This window comes from Temnothorax americanus, unplaced genomic scaffold (genome assembly GCF_048541705.1).
Source record: "Temnothorax americanus isolate GAGA-0224 unplaced genomic scaffold, ASM4854170v1 Scaffold5, whole genome shotgun sequence".
In the NCBI taxonomy this organism is placed as follows: domain Eukaryota; kingdom Metazoa; phylum Arthropoda; class Insecta; order Hymenoptera; family Formicidae; genus Temnothorax; species Temnothorax americanus.
Window position 1 is genome coordinate 5,899,099 of NW_027509657.1, and position 16,360 is coordinate 5,915,458.

General features: G+C 38.0%; 5 protein-coding genes across 16 annotated transcripts; 2 read left to right on the forward strand and 3 right to left on the reverse strand.

The window, feature by feature from the left end:
• Positions 1–539: 539 nt before the first annotated feature.
• Positions 540–4,045, reverse strand: LOC143903991 (uncharacterized). Of its 2 annotated transcripts, none has more exons than XM_077418164.1 (3): positions 2,166–4,045; positions 718–1,979; positions 540–622 (listed from the first exon to the last, which is right to left on the reverse strand). In XM_077418164.1, the coding sequence occupies exons 1-3, from the start codon at positions 4,043–4,045 to the stop codon at positions 573–575; spliced, it is 3,192 nt and encodes a 1,063-aa protein (XP_077274290.1). In that variant the 3' UTR covers positions 540–572. The 2 variants fall into 2 exon arrangements, with proteins under 2 accessions (XP_077274290.1, XP_077274291.1); XM_077418165.1 differs by lacking the exon at positions 540–622 and having other exon boundaries at positions 1,368–1,589; positions 1,750–1,979.
• A 214-nt stretch (positions 4,046–4,259) lies between these two features.
• Positions 4,260–4,878, forward strand: LOC143904021 (uncharacterized). The gene is made up of 2 exons (XM_077418225.1): positions 4,260–4,329; positions 4,404–4,878. The coding sequence occupies exon 2, from the start codon at positions 4,406–4,408 to the stop codon at positions 4,826–4,828; it is 423 nt and encodes a 140-aa protein (XP_077274351.1). The 5' UTR covers positions 4,260–4,329; positions 4,404–4,405; the 3' UTR covers positions 4,829–4,878.
• On the reverse strand, positions 4,879–6,992 carry Arg (arginase). Its single transcript, XM_077418219.1, has 7 exons — positions 6,522–6,992; positions 6,308–6,380; positions 5,992–6,197; positions 5,751–5,914; positions 5,510–5,625; positions 5,312–5,434; positions 4,879–5,227 (listed from the first exon to the last, which is right to left on the reverse strand). Exons 1-7 carry the CDS (start codon positions 6,621–6,623, stop codon positions 4,992–4,994), a joined length of 1,020 nt encoding a protein of 339 aa, XP_077274345.1. The 5' UTR covers positions 6,624–6,992; the 3' UTR covers positions 4,879–4,991.
• Positions 6,993–7,148: 156 nt separating this feature from the next.
• Positions 7,149–10,787, reverse strand: LOC143904004 (fumarate hydratase, mitochondrial). 9 transcript variants are annotated; one of them, XM_077418195.1, is made up of 7 exons: positions 10,554–10,787; positions 8,951–9,082; positions 8,653–8,853; positions 8,257–8,539; positions 7,923–8,185; positions 7,444–7,833; positions 7,149–7,324 (listed from the first exon to the last, which is right to left on the reverse strand). In XM_077418195.1, exons 1-7 carry the CDS (start codon positions 10,668–10,670, stop codon positions 7,196–7,198), a joined length of 1,515 nt encoding a protein of 504 aa, XP_077274321.1. In that variant the 5' UTR covers positions 10,671–10,787; the 3' UTR covers positions 7,149–7,195. The 9 variants fall into 9 exon arrangements, with proteins under 9 accessions (XP_077274321.1, XP_077274320.1, XP_077274318.1 ...); XM_077418194.1 differs by having other exon boundaries at positions 8,951–9,088; XM_077418192.1 differs by lacking the exon at positions 10,554–10,787 and adding an exon at positions 10,114–10,261 and having other exon boundaries at positions 8,951–9,088.
• An 87-nt stretch (positions 10,788–10,874) lies between these two features.
• Positions 10,875–16,076, forward strand: LOC143904011 (acyl-CoA:lysophosphatidylglycerol acyltransferase 1). Of its 3 annotated transcripts, none has more exons than XM_077418213.1 (6): positions 10,875–10,998; positions 13,230–13,447; positions 13,523–13,737; positions 13,904–14,180; positions 14,340–14,491; positions 14,581–16,076. In XM_077418213.1, exons 2-6 carry the CDS (start codon positions 13,327–13,329, stop codon positions 14,815–14,817), a joined length of 1,002 nt encoding a protein of 333 aa, XP_077274339.1. In that variant the 5' UTR covers positions 10,875–10,998; positions 13,230–13,326; the 3' UTR covers positions 14,818–16,076. The 3 variants fall into 3 exon arrangements, with proteins under 3 accessions (XP_077274339.1, XP_077274338.1, XP_077274337.1); XM_077418212.1 differs by lacking the exon at positions 10,875–10,998 and adding an exon at positions 11,009–11,528; XM_077418211.1 differs by lacking the exon at positions 10,875–10,998 and adding an exon at positions 11,668–11,824.
• Positions 16,077–16,360: the final 284 nt, after the last annotated feature.

The window sequence follows — 16,360 nt, forward strand, 5'->3', positions numbered from 1 at the left end:
TCTTCTTAGGTTCGAGGTCCAAACCAATTCGTCCCAGAGTTGAAGCAACAGTGTTAACAGCTTGTTCCAGAAGGAGGCGGTTGCGCTGACGATCCCGTCCTGAGACGTACATACCGATGTCGTCCGCGAATTCGACCATCTCAACACCTTCCGGGAGAGTGTCGTATAAAATTCGAGTGAAGAGCGAATACAAAGCCGGACTAAGCACGGCGCCCTGCGGGAGGCCCCTGTATACGAAGCGATCTATATGTTCAACAGAGTTAACAATAAATCTTACTTTTCTTCTGTATAGCCAATTTCGAACGAAATTGACTATGCCAGCAGGACAGCCAAGCGCCAAAAGCCCATCCAGCAGAATGTGAAACTCCACACTGTCATACGCAGCTGATACGTCAAGAAAAGCCGCCAAGGTGTATTCTCTTGCACTTAGTGCCGCACGAATATCTGATGTGATTCTAGCCAGGATGTCAGCGCAGGATCTTCCTCTTCTAAAACGAGTCTGAGATATGCTTAATTTGGCCACTTTTGCCGACCACCAGATCAACCTCTCATTTATCATCCGCTCCATAAGTTTACCCACACATGATGACAACGATATGGGTCGCACTTTCTCCTTGCCAACCTTGTCGATAAAAATAACTTGATAACATGACCAGTCAGCAGGCAAAACCCCGGTCAGCCACACAACATTAAATAATTCCAAAAGGCGAACCTTACCCGATTCAGGTAACAATCTAAGCATTTGGTACTCCACACCATCCATACCAGGGGCTGAGTCCTTTCTGATCATTCTAAACGCTCTATCTAATTCTGGACGTATAAAAGGGGCATCAAACTCCCCTTCAATACTCAAATGTCCCGGTTCGCCCGTCGGGCAGAAGCCCACAAATGGAGGAGCCAAGCCATCAATAGTATTCCTAATTTCCACTTCTCTATCCTTGGTTTGCCACTTGTTCCATTCTATATTTTTACGCGTGTTTTTTAAAATGCGCATGGTACTCCAAACATAAGAGAGGCTTGTAAATCTGTTGATACCCTTACAAAAGTCATCAAAATTATCCTTTTTCGCTTTATTCAAAACTTTTCTGGTGACTGCACACTGACGCTTGTACTCAGTCCAAGCATGAATATTTCTAAGCCTTTTAAATTCCGAAAAGGCACGTCTTCTGTCCCGAATCGCTACATCACAATCCAAATTCCACCATCTGTGAGATCTCTTAACTTTCCGCGGGTCAATCTGGCAAGGGCGATTCATATCCATACGTCTACCTGAAGCTTGGAAAACAGCCGACTTCAACGTTGAAATGAAATCCTGATAATACTTTTCAAAGTAGTCCTCGAATCTTGGGCCGGCAGGTGCCAATGTTCTGTCGATCTCCCTCTCAACTATCACACGATATTTTGACCAATCCGTCCTTTTAGTGGATGTTCTATTCGATAATTTTCTATATATGCGAGTATTGATGTCCACGAAAAATCCAATAGGGACGTGGTCGCTGTCGTGAGACTCATCTAATTGTTGGTAATCAATGCTGCCAGCAACACTGCCAGCAGCAAACAGAAGATCAATATTGGAATCCCTCTGTCCGCTGTAACCAATACGGGATCTAGTGTCCACATTAATGCATATAAAACCTGCATTAGCCATGGCATCATGCAAAATATCTCCGTTATTATTAGATGACTCGCAGTTCCATGCTGTATTATGGGCATTAAAGTCGCCGAGAATAATACTATCACATGGATTACCATTGATGGTGTTGAAGACTGTAGTAAGATCCCGTGCACTCATACCAGCTCTGGGGTGACGATAAACCGCAACGATGTTGATATTATTTTCAAGATTCGAAGTCTTGATACCCACCGTATCGTACATTGTGGGGGGTGTCCCGACAATTGGTAACACGTCAAATGCGATACAGGACCGGACAGAAATGGAAACACCACCACTACCAAGAATGTTCCTGCTCTGGATTGTTCTAAATCCAGAAAGATAAATTGAATTATGGCTAGTACACCGTGTTTCTGTGAGTACAATAATGTCGTAATCCATTGATAATTTTGATAGTTCGTTTTTATGACATTTATAACCTCTGCAGTTCCAAAGTAATAGTTTGAATTTTTATATAAAGTTATAACGATATTTATCTTTGTTTCTACCGTACCTTGATGATTCTCTATTTTCCGTTTCCTCATATAATTGTAAATTATCTGAATACTGGGGGGCATCCCCCTCCTGATCCTCTTGTGACCCCGACATAGCCAGGGCGCGAATCAACTTAATCCGAGCTCCCGGTACCCTCCGAAGAAGCAGCAAAATGCTCTCGATGGTTTCCGTAATTCGTTGATCCTCCTGATGATCCACGTTCACAAAGTTGTCCCTGGAGAGGACCTCACTCTCCCCACAGCGGCTCGCTGAGAACATAATACCTCTCTTCTCCCTAGTAATTTCGCCGGAGCGAAGGTCAAAAGACTTGTAAAAATTTTTACGCGGAGCTTCATATATCGTACTCCGTTTATCCCTCGTGGAAAGAGGAGGAAGAGAATTCCCGTTGTCCCTCCGTATTGGAGCGGCCAATCCACTTGTACGTGAAGAACGCGGCACCGATCGCAGGACCTCAGAATATGAATTCGGCCCTGACGAATGAGGGAGACTAGGCCAGGAAGTCGGATTAGTAAATTTATTTTGAAATTCTTGTGAAGAATCCGTCGTTTCTCCTTCTACAATCTGTCTCGCACTATAAAATGAGACATTTCTGTGGGCCATAACTATATTAATATTTTTGTTTTTGTCATACTGGGGGCAACCTCTAAACGTCGATTTGTGTTGACCTCCACAGTTGTAACATCGCTGTTCCCTTTCACAACGACCATGTGCTTTGTCACCGCAAATTATACATCGAGTATCACTTTTACAACTTAATTTGGTGTGACCAAATCTAAAGCAATTGAAACATTGACGTACTTGAGGGACATACCGTCGAACTCTAAGGGCGATGCCATTATCAAAAACAGTCAGGTCACGAATATTCTTATCTTTAAAGGTCACGATAATACTGTCCGTGGCAACCAACGTAGTTTTACTATTCTCCGGATCCCATTTCCTACGATACATCCGCTCGATACTCAGAATCTTAGATTTATCCCGAATACACGACCATAATTCCGGTATAGACGAGGGCCAATCCGAGATGACTCCCTTACTAATGCAAAAACGTTGTTCTAAATTAGCCCTGAGCTTCACCGGAGCTCCAAGGGCATCGATCTTATCCAACGCGTAATTGGCATCTCTAAAGTCCTTGAATTCGGCCTCAGCAGAAAAATGACTAATCATAGTAACAGATATCGGACAGATCCGTAACTCGTTCAAAATCATCCATATCTTAATTTGGTTTTTACCTCTTCTGGTCGTAGTTTGGTCCGGAGGAAGTCGCAAAATAATAAAAGCTTTACCTTTATAGTCGTCTTCGTATCTATTAAATTTTCGTGTATCCGTTGCTACATTGTCCGAAGGGTCACGGAATTTTAGAATATTTCCGCTAACAACATATGCCTCTTTAATAATATTGGCATTCGTGTTTACATGTTTCTCGGCAGCTTGAGCATCAGGTACGTTGTTGGTAGCCACGCCGGGCTCACGTGATACCTCGGCGTTCGCATCACAGCTTTTATGGACGGGCGGGGCGGGGGGGGCGCTATCACTAATATCACTGTGCTTATACGGATCCGGACACAAGTCCTGGGAATCCTCGTCATCAATACTATCTATCTCCATATCGTTTCGGGAAGTTTTAGTCTCCGTGTCGATATTGCGTCTTTTACGAATTTCTTCTTCTCTTAACCTCTTGGCAGAGGCGTGTCCACGGTATTTCACCTTTTGCCAGCTCCCTTCAATTGTCGCGGAAGAGGCAAACGTTTCGAAAGAGTTCGCACTTAAATCGTCTATACACGTTTTTTGCCTCTTAACGGCACTTGACTGGCTATTCTCGCACGAAACGGTCTCGTCGCATACCGACCGCGTGTCTTCCAATTCGCGCGATTCCATAAGAAAATCAATCTCTTTGAATCAAAAAGAGCCCTCCCCCTCCGAGGGGGGAGTAGAAAGAAAGAATTTAATTAAACAGAGCCCACCCGAACTGAGTGTAACAGGACTACGCAGTACAACGCACGTGTCTCTAATGGATTTCAAGAGGCCAAGTACCACGAAGCAAGGCACCGAGACTAACACGTCCGACTCGTACGACGGTTCGAGCCGAACTCCCTAAGTTTTCCCCGGATAATTTGAGGTTAATTCCGTCTTCCGTCGACTCGAAGAGGTTAGGTTGCACGGTAATGAGAAGAAACTGTTTACGGATATAAATAAGTGTACTTTTCGACTTAAACTACGGTTTATTTCGTTGCAGATATGGTATCGAATCAAACGCTTATGAAGATAGCGAGTTTGGGAGGATTCATAACGGCGAGTACGGGCTACGCTTTTCATTATCGCATACAATACGACATTAAAGAGAGCGAGACTTATAAAGACGTTATGGATACCCTACGCGCGCACAAGAAAGCCGTGCCGTATCTCGGGGAGCCCGTAACGCTGGGCCGCATCACTTACGGCGATGGATCTCGCACGCTTGAGCACGAGGACGCGACGGTCAAGCAAGATTACAAATGGTTCAAGGTACCGCTCACAGGTGCCAATACCAAAGCAAAGTTGTATTACGAGGTAACGTTGAACCGTGAGCTCGAGAACAAACCTGAGGCGTCTAAAATTGAAATTACGTTTGATAATATACCTGGGAAGACGTTTGTAATAAGGCAATATGAGATAAGTTGAAACAAGTTTGTATTAAGAGAAAAATAGATTTGTTATTTATGTAAAAAATATATGATTCAGAAATAATTTATTTATCTATACATTATATATAAAAATAGTATTGTAAAGATAAACGAAAATGACAAGTGATACGAGGATAAAATACATATACATAAAATAGATGTTAATGGAATGTTTGTAAAGGCATGTCGGTAATACCCTTAGGTACTCTCAAACCGCGTCTCGTATAGCCCAAAGCCGCTTGGATGATGTGTATGGCTGCTTGTACAGTCATCTCAACGTCTCGTTCGCTACCGATTTGTGGATTGACTTCCACTAAGTCGATAGCGCTCAATCTGTGCGTTCTGTGTATCTCTTCCATAAGGTGGATCGCTTCTCTAAGAGACAGTCCTCCGCGTACTGTACAAATATGCAGATATAAGGATTTGTAATAAGAATAATGCATATATGTATGCATATACATTAATATAATATACTGCAAACCTGGCGTTCCAGTGCTAGGTGCTTCGAGCGGATCCAACACATCTATATCGAAGCTGACGTGCAGAGATCTTGAGTTATGAGGATCTATTTTGTTAAGCGCCATATGTATCACGTCGTGAATACCTAAAAGTATATCGGTTAAATGCATCGAACGGTTTTACGCGACGATCAAGGCACAATTATTTTACATCCGCACACCATAACGTTCTATATCTTCCATGCCGTAAGCGGTAATACCAAATTTTTCGATTATCAATCTTTCGTAGCGATCTATGGATCTCAAACCGATATAAGCTACGTTTCTGATGGATAATCTATAAAAAAAAAAATAATACACCGGTTAAACTTCTTTTTTATTTACATTAATTTAGTTTAATTCATTTAATTGGTTTAAAAAAATAAACGAGCAGAAATGCTCGAATGTCGTGAATGTTCTTACATCGGCATTTGCCAGTCCATGCCTGGTAAATACGGCCAATAATCGGCTAGCTCCGTAGTTAACAATGCTACCGGCATCCCGTGCACATTACCGCTCTCACTGGTTTTGTTAGTATTTAAATCAGCGTGAGCATCCACCCACACTACCGCCACATCCTGCCTTTCCTATAAAAAAAAAAAGTGTAACGTTCGGATTTAACGATTCATTGATTCTTCTATGAAAATATTTCCATTTTGCACACCTTGACATGTCCATCGATTGTACCGATGCTCAAGCTATGATCACCACCGATCGTTAATGCCTGTCTGCCGTCGCGTAACACTTGCCGAATTTGTTCGGATAAACTACTCATACAACTGGCCACATGACCCAAATGTGACATATTTTTTACGTCACCTATATTGTTTGCACTGTAGACCACATTGCCGTAATCTCGCACGTTCAACTCTTTTTTTATGAAATAAATATAAATTACGTTAACTTACGTGCTTAGGGGTTTTGTAATATATTTATATTTATAAAAAAGATATAAACATCGCACATTGTCGCGGATTTACCTAATATTTTCAATTCGTCTACCAATCTTGCTGCTCTAATCGCCTCAGGTCCATGAGCTACTCCTTCCTTTTTCTGTAAAATTTATTGTTTTTATAACATAATACGCTTAATATATTCTTTTCTTAATATATCTATTACTTCCATGAAGCTTTATTTAAGACGTGTGCAGTTTTAAAATTGTTTACCGTTCTCTTTCGCATATTTTACATTTACCTGTCCTTTGTCAAAAGGTACTCCGATTATACCAACTTTTCCGCTGTAATAGCGAATGCCTAGTTTACTGGAAATTGTACGAGCTTTAGTCAGCGCATTCATTTTGACCTATGTATCTTTTCCTTACTGTCGAGTTATTTGCGATTACACATAAGAAACTAATCTGGTTCTTTGACCTATAACTGCAGTCCGATATGGAAATCTTATTGACCCTACAAGATGGAATAAAAAGACCACCAATGATAAATGTGAGTAGTAGATACAAGTGTGTGTAGGTATATATATACACACACACACACACGTCATACATATTGCATTTGTATATACATATAGGCTAATAATTAAATGCACGCCAAAACAGATTAACCCGCAAAATAGTCTTTTTTTTTTTACCGTTTTGCAAACATTAATTTTTCTCCACTTCGGTAAACTATGGGTTAATCCGTTTTTGCGTACACTCGTTTTCTCATTCCAAAGTTCTTCAATGTGATGGATACAAGAGAGCAAAATCAAAGGAGAGAAAAACTCTTCTAGAGAAAAACTAACTTAATATAGAGGGAACTTTAGAATATAGGAGAAGTATATAGAACAGAGAAACTCTACAAACAAAATACACAACGACACGTGTATATTCTTCATATATATTTCTATTAAATATCTTTTTAACATAGAAATTATTTCGGGCCAAGCATTTGTTCGGGTCTAACCCATTGATCGAACTGTTCCGCCGTTAATCCATGTTTTAATGCAGATTCTCTCAGTGTAAGTTTTTCTTTGTGTGCATGCTTTGCGATCATAGCAGCCTATAAAAGAAAATTATAAAGATAAATCCTTGCAAAAATATTAATAATTTTTATACGTACTGTAAAAAAAACATCCATATCCATATTCATTCTCTAAAGAAAAACGAATTTATAAATACCTTATCGTAACCGATATGTGGATTTAATGCCGTGACAAGCATCAAACTTTCATTCACATTCCTTTTTATATTATCAATATTCGGTGTAATGCCCACGACACAATTTTTGGTGAACGAAGAGCAGCCGTCGCCCAACAATCTTGCAGATCTCAAAGTGTTTGCAACCATAACTGGTTTAAAGACATTAAGTTCGAAGTGGCCGTTACTACCACCGACAGTTATTGCCACGTGATTGCCTATTACTTGACAACACACCATGGTCATCGATTCGGCCTGTGTAGGATTTACTTTCCCAGGCATAATAGAACTTCCAGGTTCATTTTCCGGAAGAGATAATTCTCCTAAACCGCATCTAGGTCCACTTCCAAGAAACCTAATATCATTTGCAATCTGCACAGATTACATACAAAATATATCAATAGGATATAAATGATCAGTAGAATATAAATGTATTTTTTAACAGTTGTATCAGTGCCTACTTTCATAAGAGAAACAGCCACTGTATTAAAAGCACCGTGTACTTCGACGATTGCATCGTGCGCGGCCAGAGCTTCAAATTTATTTGGAGCTGAGACAAACGGTAAACCAGTGAGCTGAGCAATTTTCGCAACTGCCTTTTCCGAAAAGCCCTTCCGCGTATTTAACCCAGTCCCTACCGCCGTGCCGCCGAGAGCTAATTGATACAATCTTGGAAGTGTATCTTTCACTCTCTTAATACCATATTCGATCTGCGTAGCGTATCCTGCGAAATGTTTTAACGTATACATCTTACGAGCTATTTTCCAAACTAAAACAGTTTGCGCAGATACAAACCTGAAAATTCTTGACCCAATGTCAACGGTACCGCATCCTGGGTATGTGTTCTACCAATTTTAATAATATCTTTCCACTCGTTCGCTTTTTCCTTCAATGCTTTATGTAACTCTTCTAAGCCTGGGATCAACACTTTATGAATCTCTAAGGCGACAGCTATGTGCATAGCTGTTGGAAATGTGTCGTTGCTGCTCTGCGACATGTTAACATGATCGTTTGGATGTACAGGTTTTTTCGAGCCAAGCTCGCCACCGAGTATCTCAATTGCACGATTGGCAATAACCTAAACATTTGAGATATATCGTTGAATAAAATAATTATTCATCGGACGATCGTTATCCTTATTTCATAGGATAATTATATGCTTCGCGCTGTTGAAATTGCAATATAATTTACCTCATTGACGTTCATGTTGGTTTGTGTGCCAGATCCAGTTTGCCAAATAATTAAGGGAAAGTGATCGTTATATAGTTTTCCACTTATCACATCATCCGCTGCCTTACTAATGGCATCGGCAACTTTGGGATCCAAATTGTATTCTTTATTCGTTTCTGCGGCAGCTTTTTTTAATATACCCATAGCCATTATCAGCCTGCACTATAAAAAGAATCGTCGGTCACTTCAAATGCAAGAAAAGATAAGAAGGCGCATTGCGATATAGCTTATTCTTTTTTAATTTATCGCTATCGCTTACCGGCATACGTTCGAACGTATCGCCAATTGGAAAGTTCATCAACGCTCGAAGAGTTTGCGCGCCATAATATTTGTCTGAAGGGACCTTCAGTTCTCCGAATGTATCTCTCTCGATTCTGTAGCTTTTGGACTCCTGCTCCTGCACATATAAAGCATGCAGTCCTATTTGTATTGATAACACTACAAATGTACAGTGTATTGCATTTCATGATATTTGTATATGTTAGGTCGTATATATGTATATTACGTTGCGTGTTTTTTTATTATAAAGGATAAGGCAATAATTATTACCATCTTTAATATATTTGAAATACTGTGAGAGTAGAAGAACTTATCGAACAAAAGTTGCACCGCAAGATATCGTCACGTTTGCTTTCCGAATTGTTTTCAAAATCTAAAGATCATCTTTATTTTCCTTTTAATTCGCACCATATGTAGACTTCATATAAATCAATTTCAATATTCTGTATATAAAAGTTTTAAAATAGAGGCTAAAGAAGACAAGTGTGTGGTTTATAAGATATTTTATATTTTATTTTAGACATGAAATATTTTTCAATGACATATTACGATACTTTTATGCATAGAATAATGAGATAAAAAGTAATCGACGTAAAGAAAACACATCCCAGGTAGCAAGATGACGTCTAAAGACATTAGAGGACGTCATTAAGACGGAATTAGTACGTCATTCGACGTCACTCTGCTACCTGGATATATTGTTTGAAAAGGTATGCAATTTGCAATGTATAATTATATATATTTTTATGCGTTTTCTTTATGTAAATTGAGCTTCATTATTCTACGTATGAAATTATTAAAGCAAACTCATGAAAAAAAAAATTAATATTTGAAGAATCATATCTCATATTTTATGTCAAAATAGCGTATGAAATATCCAAATTCTTGACAATTTTACTTTCATACTTTTATATGCAGAATATCGAAGGAAAACGGTATACATGAAAAATTGGAAGAAACAGATTTGACCTTCAGATCTCGAAAATGACTCCACCTAAAAAGCAAACACGACCACATGGCGATTCTTTATGTTACCGCGTAACGTTCATTGGATAGATTTTTCTCCTATTTCTACAGTTTTGAACGTAGTTCTCCTTATCCCGTATATATACAAATATAAAGGCATAGCTCAAAACGGTTCACCATTTTTAGGATTATGTAAGAAGTAGTCGGTACCACGTAGGCAGGAAGACTGAAAGTCAACAGAATGCAGAAGTCTCTCATGACTGCATAGATAACGAGTCTGATAAGCAAACAGTGTGACAAGGTACAACTTTGCATACAGATACAACCGTGAAAAGTTGTATTTTAATATTCGTAACGTCCATTATATATACACACTTGAAAGCATGTTTACATTTATAATAATACCACAACGCTTGTTCGTAACAAAATAATTCATATTTCTCATAAAAAAAAAAGAGTTTTTCTCGTGAGTCTTTAATCAAAATAATAAGACGGGGGCACCGACAAAAATAACATCAAGAATGTCGGTTACATTAATTAAATATTACATAAAGGATATAAATATACATAACGAGATTAAAATACTTTTAAGATGAGTGCGTGATCGTGTAATATACCTTGTTGACCATGGTTGAAGTGGAAAAGTGTAACTTCAATGAAGAACAGGCCGTTAATTTTCTCAATTGACGTAAACCACGATTAGGGAGGTGGCACTTCAGTGTGTTGAACATCATGATTTTCAAAGTTTTGACAGTCTGTATCGTAAGATTTATCGCAAAAATAATTCAAGCGAGGACGAGCGGAGAAGACGAGAATTAACAACAGTGCGGAGTGGACGCAGGGGCCGCAAGGCGCGCAAGCTCCGTCAAATTAAAGCCCGCTACATATGCATCCTTACTTGATTATCCTAATGGAGGATTCACACTGCAGCTAGTGCATGGTGCAGCTGTGCAGCTGACTTGAGCTGACAGCACCAATCCAATAACCTCCAAAGAAGTTCAGCCGAGTTGAGCCGAGCCGGGCCGAGCCGAGCCGAGTCGAGTCGGACCGACCGCCATTCCAGTAAGTTATGTTGCGCTAGGGTGATTTCGCACGCTTTGGAGCACAGACAACAAAAAAAGCGATGAATAACGAAATATCACAACGAGGGCGAATCATTTGAGATTTTATTCGGCGGTAGACTGGGAGGATACGTATACGTAAATTGTTGACGATTCTCCACGCCGCCACGCTCACGGGGCGGATAAAAAGCGTCCGCCGACGAGCGAAAAACGCTCTCGGCACGGTGGTAGAGAAGACGTGTAAGCGTCGAGCCGCGAGCGTCGAGCGCGATTATTGAATCCCGCGGGATATTATATGCCCGCACGCCGACCGACGTCGCGGTGAAATCCCCACGTAAAATTTCTCGACGTGTAAACACGTTCGTTGATCCGCGTGTGTGTCATTCGGGACGATGATTCCTTGTTACATAAATTGCACATAAGGGAATGCTATGGTGAAGAAAAAGTGCATGAAATCCTCTCGATCCTCTGCAACGGATGGTGGCACTCGAAAATGTCTGACTCTACCTCCGCAGCCTCTATCTTCGTCAGGTAAACCGTCCGTTCGCTCTCATGCGACTCGTACGGGTTTAACAGGTTTTGAAAGGATCTCTCTCTCTCTCTCTCTCTCGCGAGACTGCGAACTGCGATATTCGTTTCTCGTGACTCCGAACGATACGCGCCACTCGCCAGATCAGTTCCGTCGCGTGTGAACGCGTCGCGATGCGGAAGATCGTGCTGGCGTATCTTACCTCGTGGAAGATACATACGTGTGCGCTTAACCTCATTTCGTACGAAGGAGGAACGAGCGAGAACGAGGGAGGAGAGAAAAAGAGAGAGAGAAAGAAGTAAATACAAGCCGGTTAAATAAACGCAGTCGCGAAGGGAGGATAATTTCTGAAAAGAAGAAAGTATCAAAAAAGAACACGAGTGAAAGAGAAATCGAAACTTTCCTAAACTAAAATTTTAATCGTGTAAATTACTGAGTGTTAAAACGTGTTAACACATGTTTCCTTCGTTTCCTTTCTATGTTTTTGTTGTGTATATAATAAAACGTTTAGTTATTCTTATTTTAACTTTGCATAACGAAACAAATTGTTAACGAGAGAGTTGTAAGTTTTTCTCATAGAATCATATATTTTTTTGATATACAAATTCTCTTAAGCAATTCTTCATAAAATTGCAAACAATTTCTTGTGCGAGAGTTGAATTTTATCATTGTCAAACTTCTCACAGTTTCAATCAACATTCTGTTTGGTTCATTTGACCATTAAAACTAAATACTCTCTCTCTCTCTCTCGGTGATGGCATTGTGAGCAGGAATTGCAAACCTCATGTATTGACAAATTTTAAAGAATTCTGAGTATTGTTCCAGACTGTCTATTGCTGGAAAATACTCGAACTATCTGCTGAGTGATCATTTAAATTAGAGTTCTACCGCTATTTCATTGTGACGGTATTCCACTTCATATAAAACTGAAAGTCAAAGTTAAAAATAGTATAAAAGTAGATATTTTTGTTCAAAGGTAGGAGGACGGAGAGTCAAAGATCAAATAGAATATCTTTCAAATTGTGATCTACATGTTGATTACATTGATTACTTATCTGTAATTTTTTATAAAAAATTATTAAATGATACAATTTGAATTATATACAATTTATCCGATTATTTAACACCATAGAGAGAAAGTTGCACACGTGAACTGTACGGAAATACTTTGTTAAATAGCCCAGATTTGGACAAAATATATTCACTTCTGACAAAAGATAGGAATTAGCTTATAATTAAACATTTTTTAATTTGGATATTATTTTAACCATTTTCGTACTAATAATCTTTTATCTTAATGAGTCTGTTTTCGGTTACTGAACTGGCTGCACTAGTTCACAGAGTTTATCTTTTCTACTCCACACATTGGAAAGAAAAAAGATAAACTATGAACTAGCGCAGCCAGTTCAGCAATAGAAAACAGACCCATTGATATGTTTACGAAATGCTTCATTTTCTGTTACGCTCCTTTAACGCAGTTGAACAAAAGTCTTGTAAAATTCAACGATTGTAACGCATAATATACAACGATTGTAATTTGGTATAAGTTTGTTAAAAATTTTTATAATACATTTCTTCATACTGTTATTATAACTGAATAAATAATCGATTTGTCAATTACAAAAGGATTTTTGTTAGAAATTATTATAATTTTTTTAAAAAGTATAAAATTAATCCTGACTAAGATACGTACATTCTTGCAGAATAATCAACAACATAGTGACGTTACTGAAATGTGTCGCACGGACGGCATTTGTGATATTAAACAATGTCTATTGCATACCTACGTATGTAGTATGGATGATGTTACTGTTTCCTGTAAAAATATATCAACCACAAGTGTACTGGCGAATCGAAGGCCTATTTTTCCACTGGTTGCTGGCAATGGTGTCGATGTGGACTTGGTCCGCGGGCTACGACGGTAAGTACAAATTGGCAAAGAATAAGCTTTGTTTTGAATTTAAGGAAAATAAATTCTTTATTTTTTGTTCGACAGTAATAGAGCAAGGTGATGACATACAGAAGATTATAAGCGAGAAAACATTAGTTATAGCGAATCATCAGAGCACTGGTGATGTTCCTATATTAATGACAACATTTAACGCCAAACCAAATGTTCTACCTAATTTAATGTGGATAATGGATAGAGTGTTCAAATTTACTAATTTCGGAATAGTTTCTGTATTACATCAAGATTTCTTCATTTCATCGGTAAGTGCGAATAAAATTTCTCTTTGAGAATGCATATATATATATATACGGAAACTATTGAATATAGGTTCACTGCTATTACTGTTTGCTTTTTATAACGTAACGTAATGTAACGGAGCGCGGAATATCTGTTTACCTTCAGCCAGTATATGTTAGATAACTGTAGGGACGTAAACGAAGGGAAGAAAGTTTAAAGCAATTACAAAAACATCTCAAAGATTCTTATATACCACGAGATAGAAAATGGATGGTGCTCTTCCCGGAAGGTGGCTTTCTATGCAAAAGACGAGAGACCTCACAAAAGTATGCTAAGAAGAATAATCTGCCTATTCTTGAAAATGTGACTCTACCAAGGGTAGGAGCCATGCAAATGATTTTTGATACTCTCGGGCCAGCGGAGAGCAGGAACGCGGAGGCTCAACAACACCTAAACAGCCGACCAAGTAAAATTGAACTTTATACTTTTATTTATAAATTATCGTATATTAATTTCGAGTTAATATATATGTACGTAGTATATGCAAATTTTATTTAGATTATTTATATCATTATTAGACTATATTGCTAAAATTATTGTATTATGCGATATTTATTATCAACAGGTATGATGGTAGCTAATCCAGAAATTAGTTGGATTCTTGATATTACAATAGCGTATCCTCAGGGTAAGCCGCTTGACTTGCCTACTATTATAACTGGTTCGAGACCTCCGTGCGAGACGGTATTATTTTATCGACTTTTTCCTAGCTCAGTGGTAAGTGATATGTGACGTAACATAAAATAATATAATTTATGCGAATGCGCATAGCAACGTATTACATAATGTCTTACGATGTGCCTTAGGTTCCTCGCGAACCAGAACAATTATCTAAATGGTTGTACGACAGATGGGTAGAAAAAGAAGCACTATTGGAACATTTTTATAAACATGGAACATTTCTTGGCACAAACGGATCAAACGGAGAAAATTCCAAATTACATCAGGATCCATTAAGATTCCTAGTCCTTCATTTATTCTTCATAACGTCTAGTTATATACATTATAGCATGCTTACATACGTGCTATCTTGCTTTTGGTAAGATGTTTTTATATCATGTGCGACGCACGACGGTCCAGTTTAAAGAAGGAAATCACAGTAACGAAGTAAGATATCCTTGCCTTAAACAACCATTTTGATGTTTATGAGAATAATTCTAATGGATGTACAGATTATTAAATTCGGCAAGTATGCCCACACTATAAGTCAGTTGTAACACTTATTTTTATTTACAGTTGCAAACAAGTGGTATTTTGCATACGATTGGTGATTGTGTTATGCGTTCTAAAGCTAACATAAAAGTTAACATGTTTTTAAAACGTGTTTACAAACTATTTATTTTAGCGAAATAACAATTGAAATATAATTTATTTCTGTTATTTTCATGATTGCTGTATAGCTTTAAACTGATCTTTAAACTGAATTTTTATCGTATTGTGTATTCTCTATACCATACGGAGTATAGATTACACAACAAACCTGCTTTTATAAATCGACATTCGTATATCTTCGAACTCGATGATGAAACATTCTTAGGATGAAATTGTTGGTGACGTCAATCTGTAGATTTATTTTTCTTCACTTTGGATATTGTAGGATATACAAAATTTGATTGTAAATTTAGATAAAATACGCGAGGGAATATAAATATCTCGTCTATAATGTCATCCGTTATGTGATCTCTTGTAGAGGTGGCGTAACGTTCTTTGCCGCAAAGTTTTGGAGAATCCGTAAAACTACGGCGTTTAGATCTTTTTATCAATATCAAACAATTTTACAACTCTTAATTTACACGATCTTATTATATATTGCATAATAAACACTATCCGGTTTTATAGGTAGATTCAAATTTAGGTATGATAATTCACGTTGACTTTTATTATCGTCGCAAATAATGTACGAATGTGTTTACCACATACCTGGTACTTGGTAGCGTTGTAACAAAATCTTTGTAATATATAGCATCACATGTGTGTTATGTAAGTTTTTGATTTATAAAATGATCTGACATTTTATATCGGCGTACAACAGAAGAGACGAATTTTTATGGAACAGTAACAGTCAAATCTTTTAAAGAACTATTCACTTATTTTTTTGTAATAGCGAAAAATATTTTTCAAGGAAAATACTACAAAGTCCATCCTATAATTTTTTTAATCATTCCCCTTTAGGAATTTTGTAATGATAAGTTTGTAATTTTAGCGACGTATAAATTAGAATTAGATTAATGCAAAGATATGATTGTTTGGAAACTGAAAGCAAATAAAAAAAAATATTGTACCGGACGTGTACGAAATAATAGGCAAGGTATATTTTTTCATGTCCAGAAACTATTAAACACAGATATAAAAATCTTGGCCTTTTTCAAGAGCGTTCGGCTCTTGACTCGTTTCTGATGATCCGTTATTGCAAGACAATTACACGATGCACTACAACTACTGTATTTGAATGACGTTCTAAGAACTAATTAGCGTTGAAGATGGAACAAAGATACTGAGGTTTATGATGGTTTTTGGATTATGAGCAATTAGCATTTGTTTAACGATATTGTGTATAAAACTCGTGCTCATCCCCATAATTACATC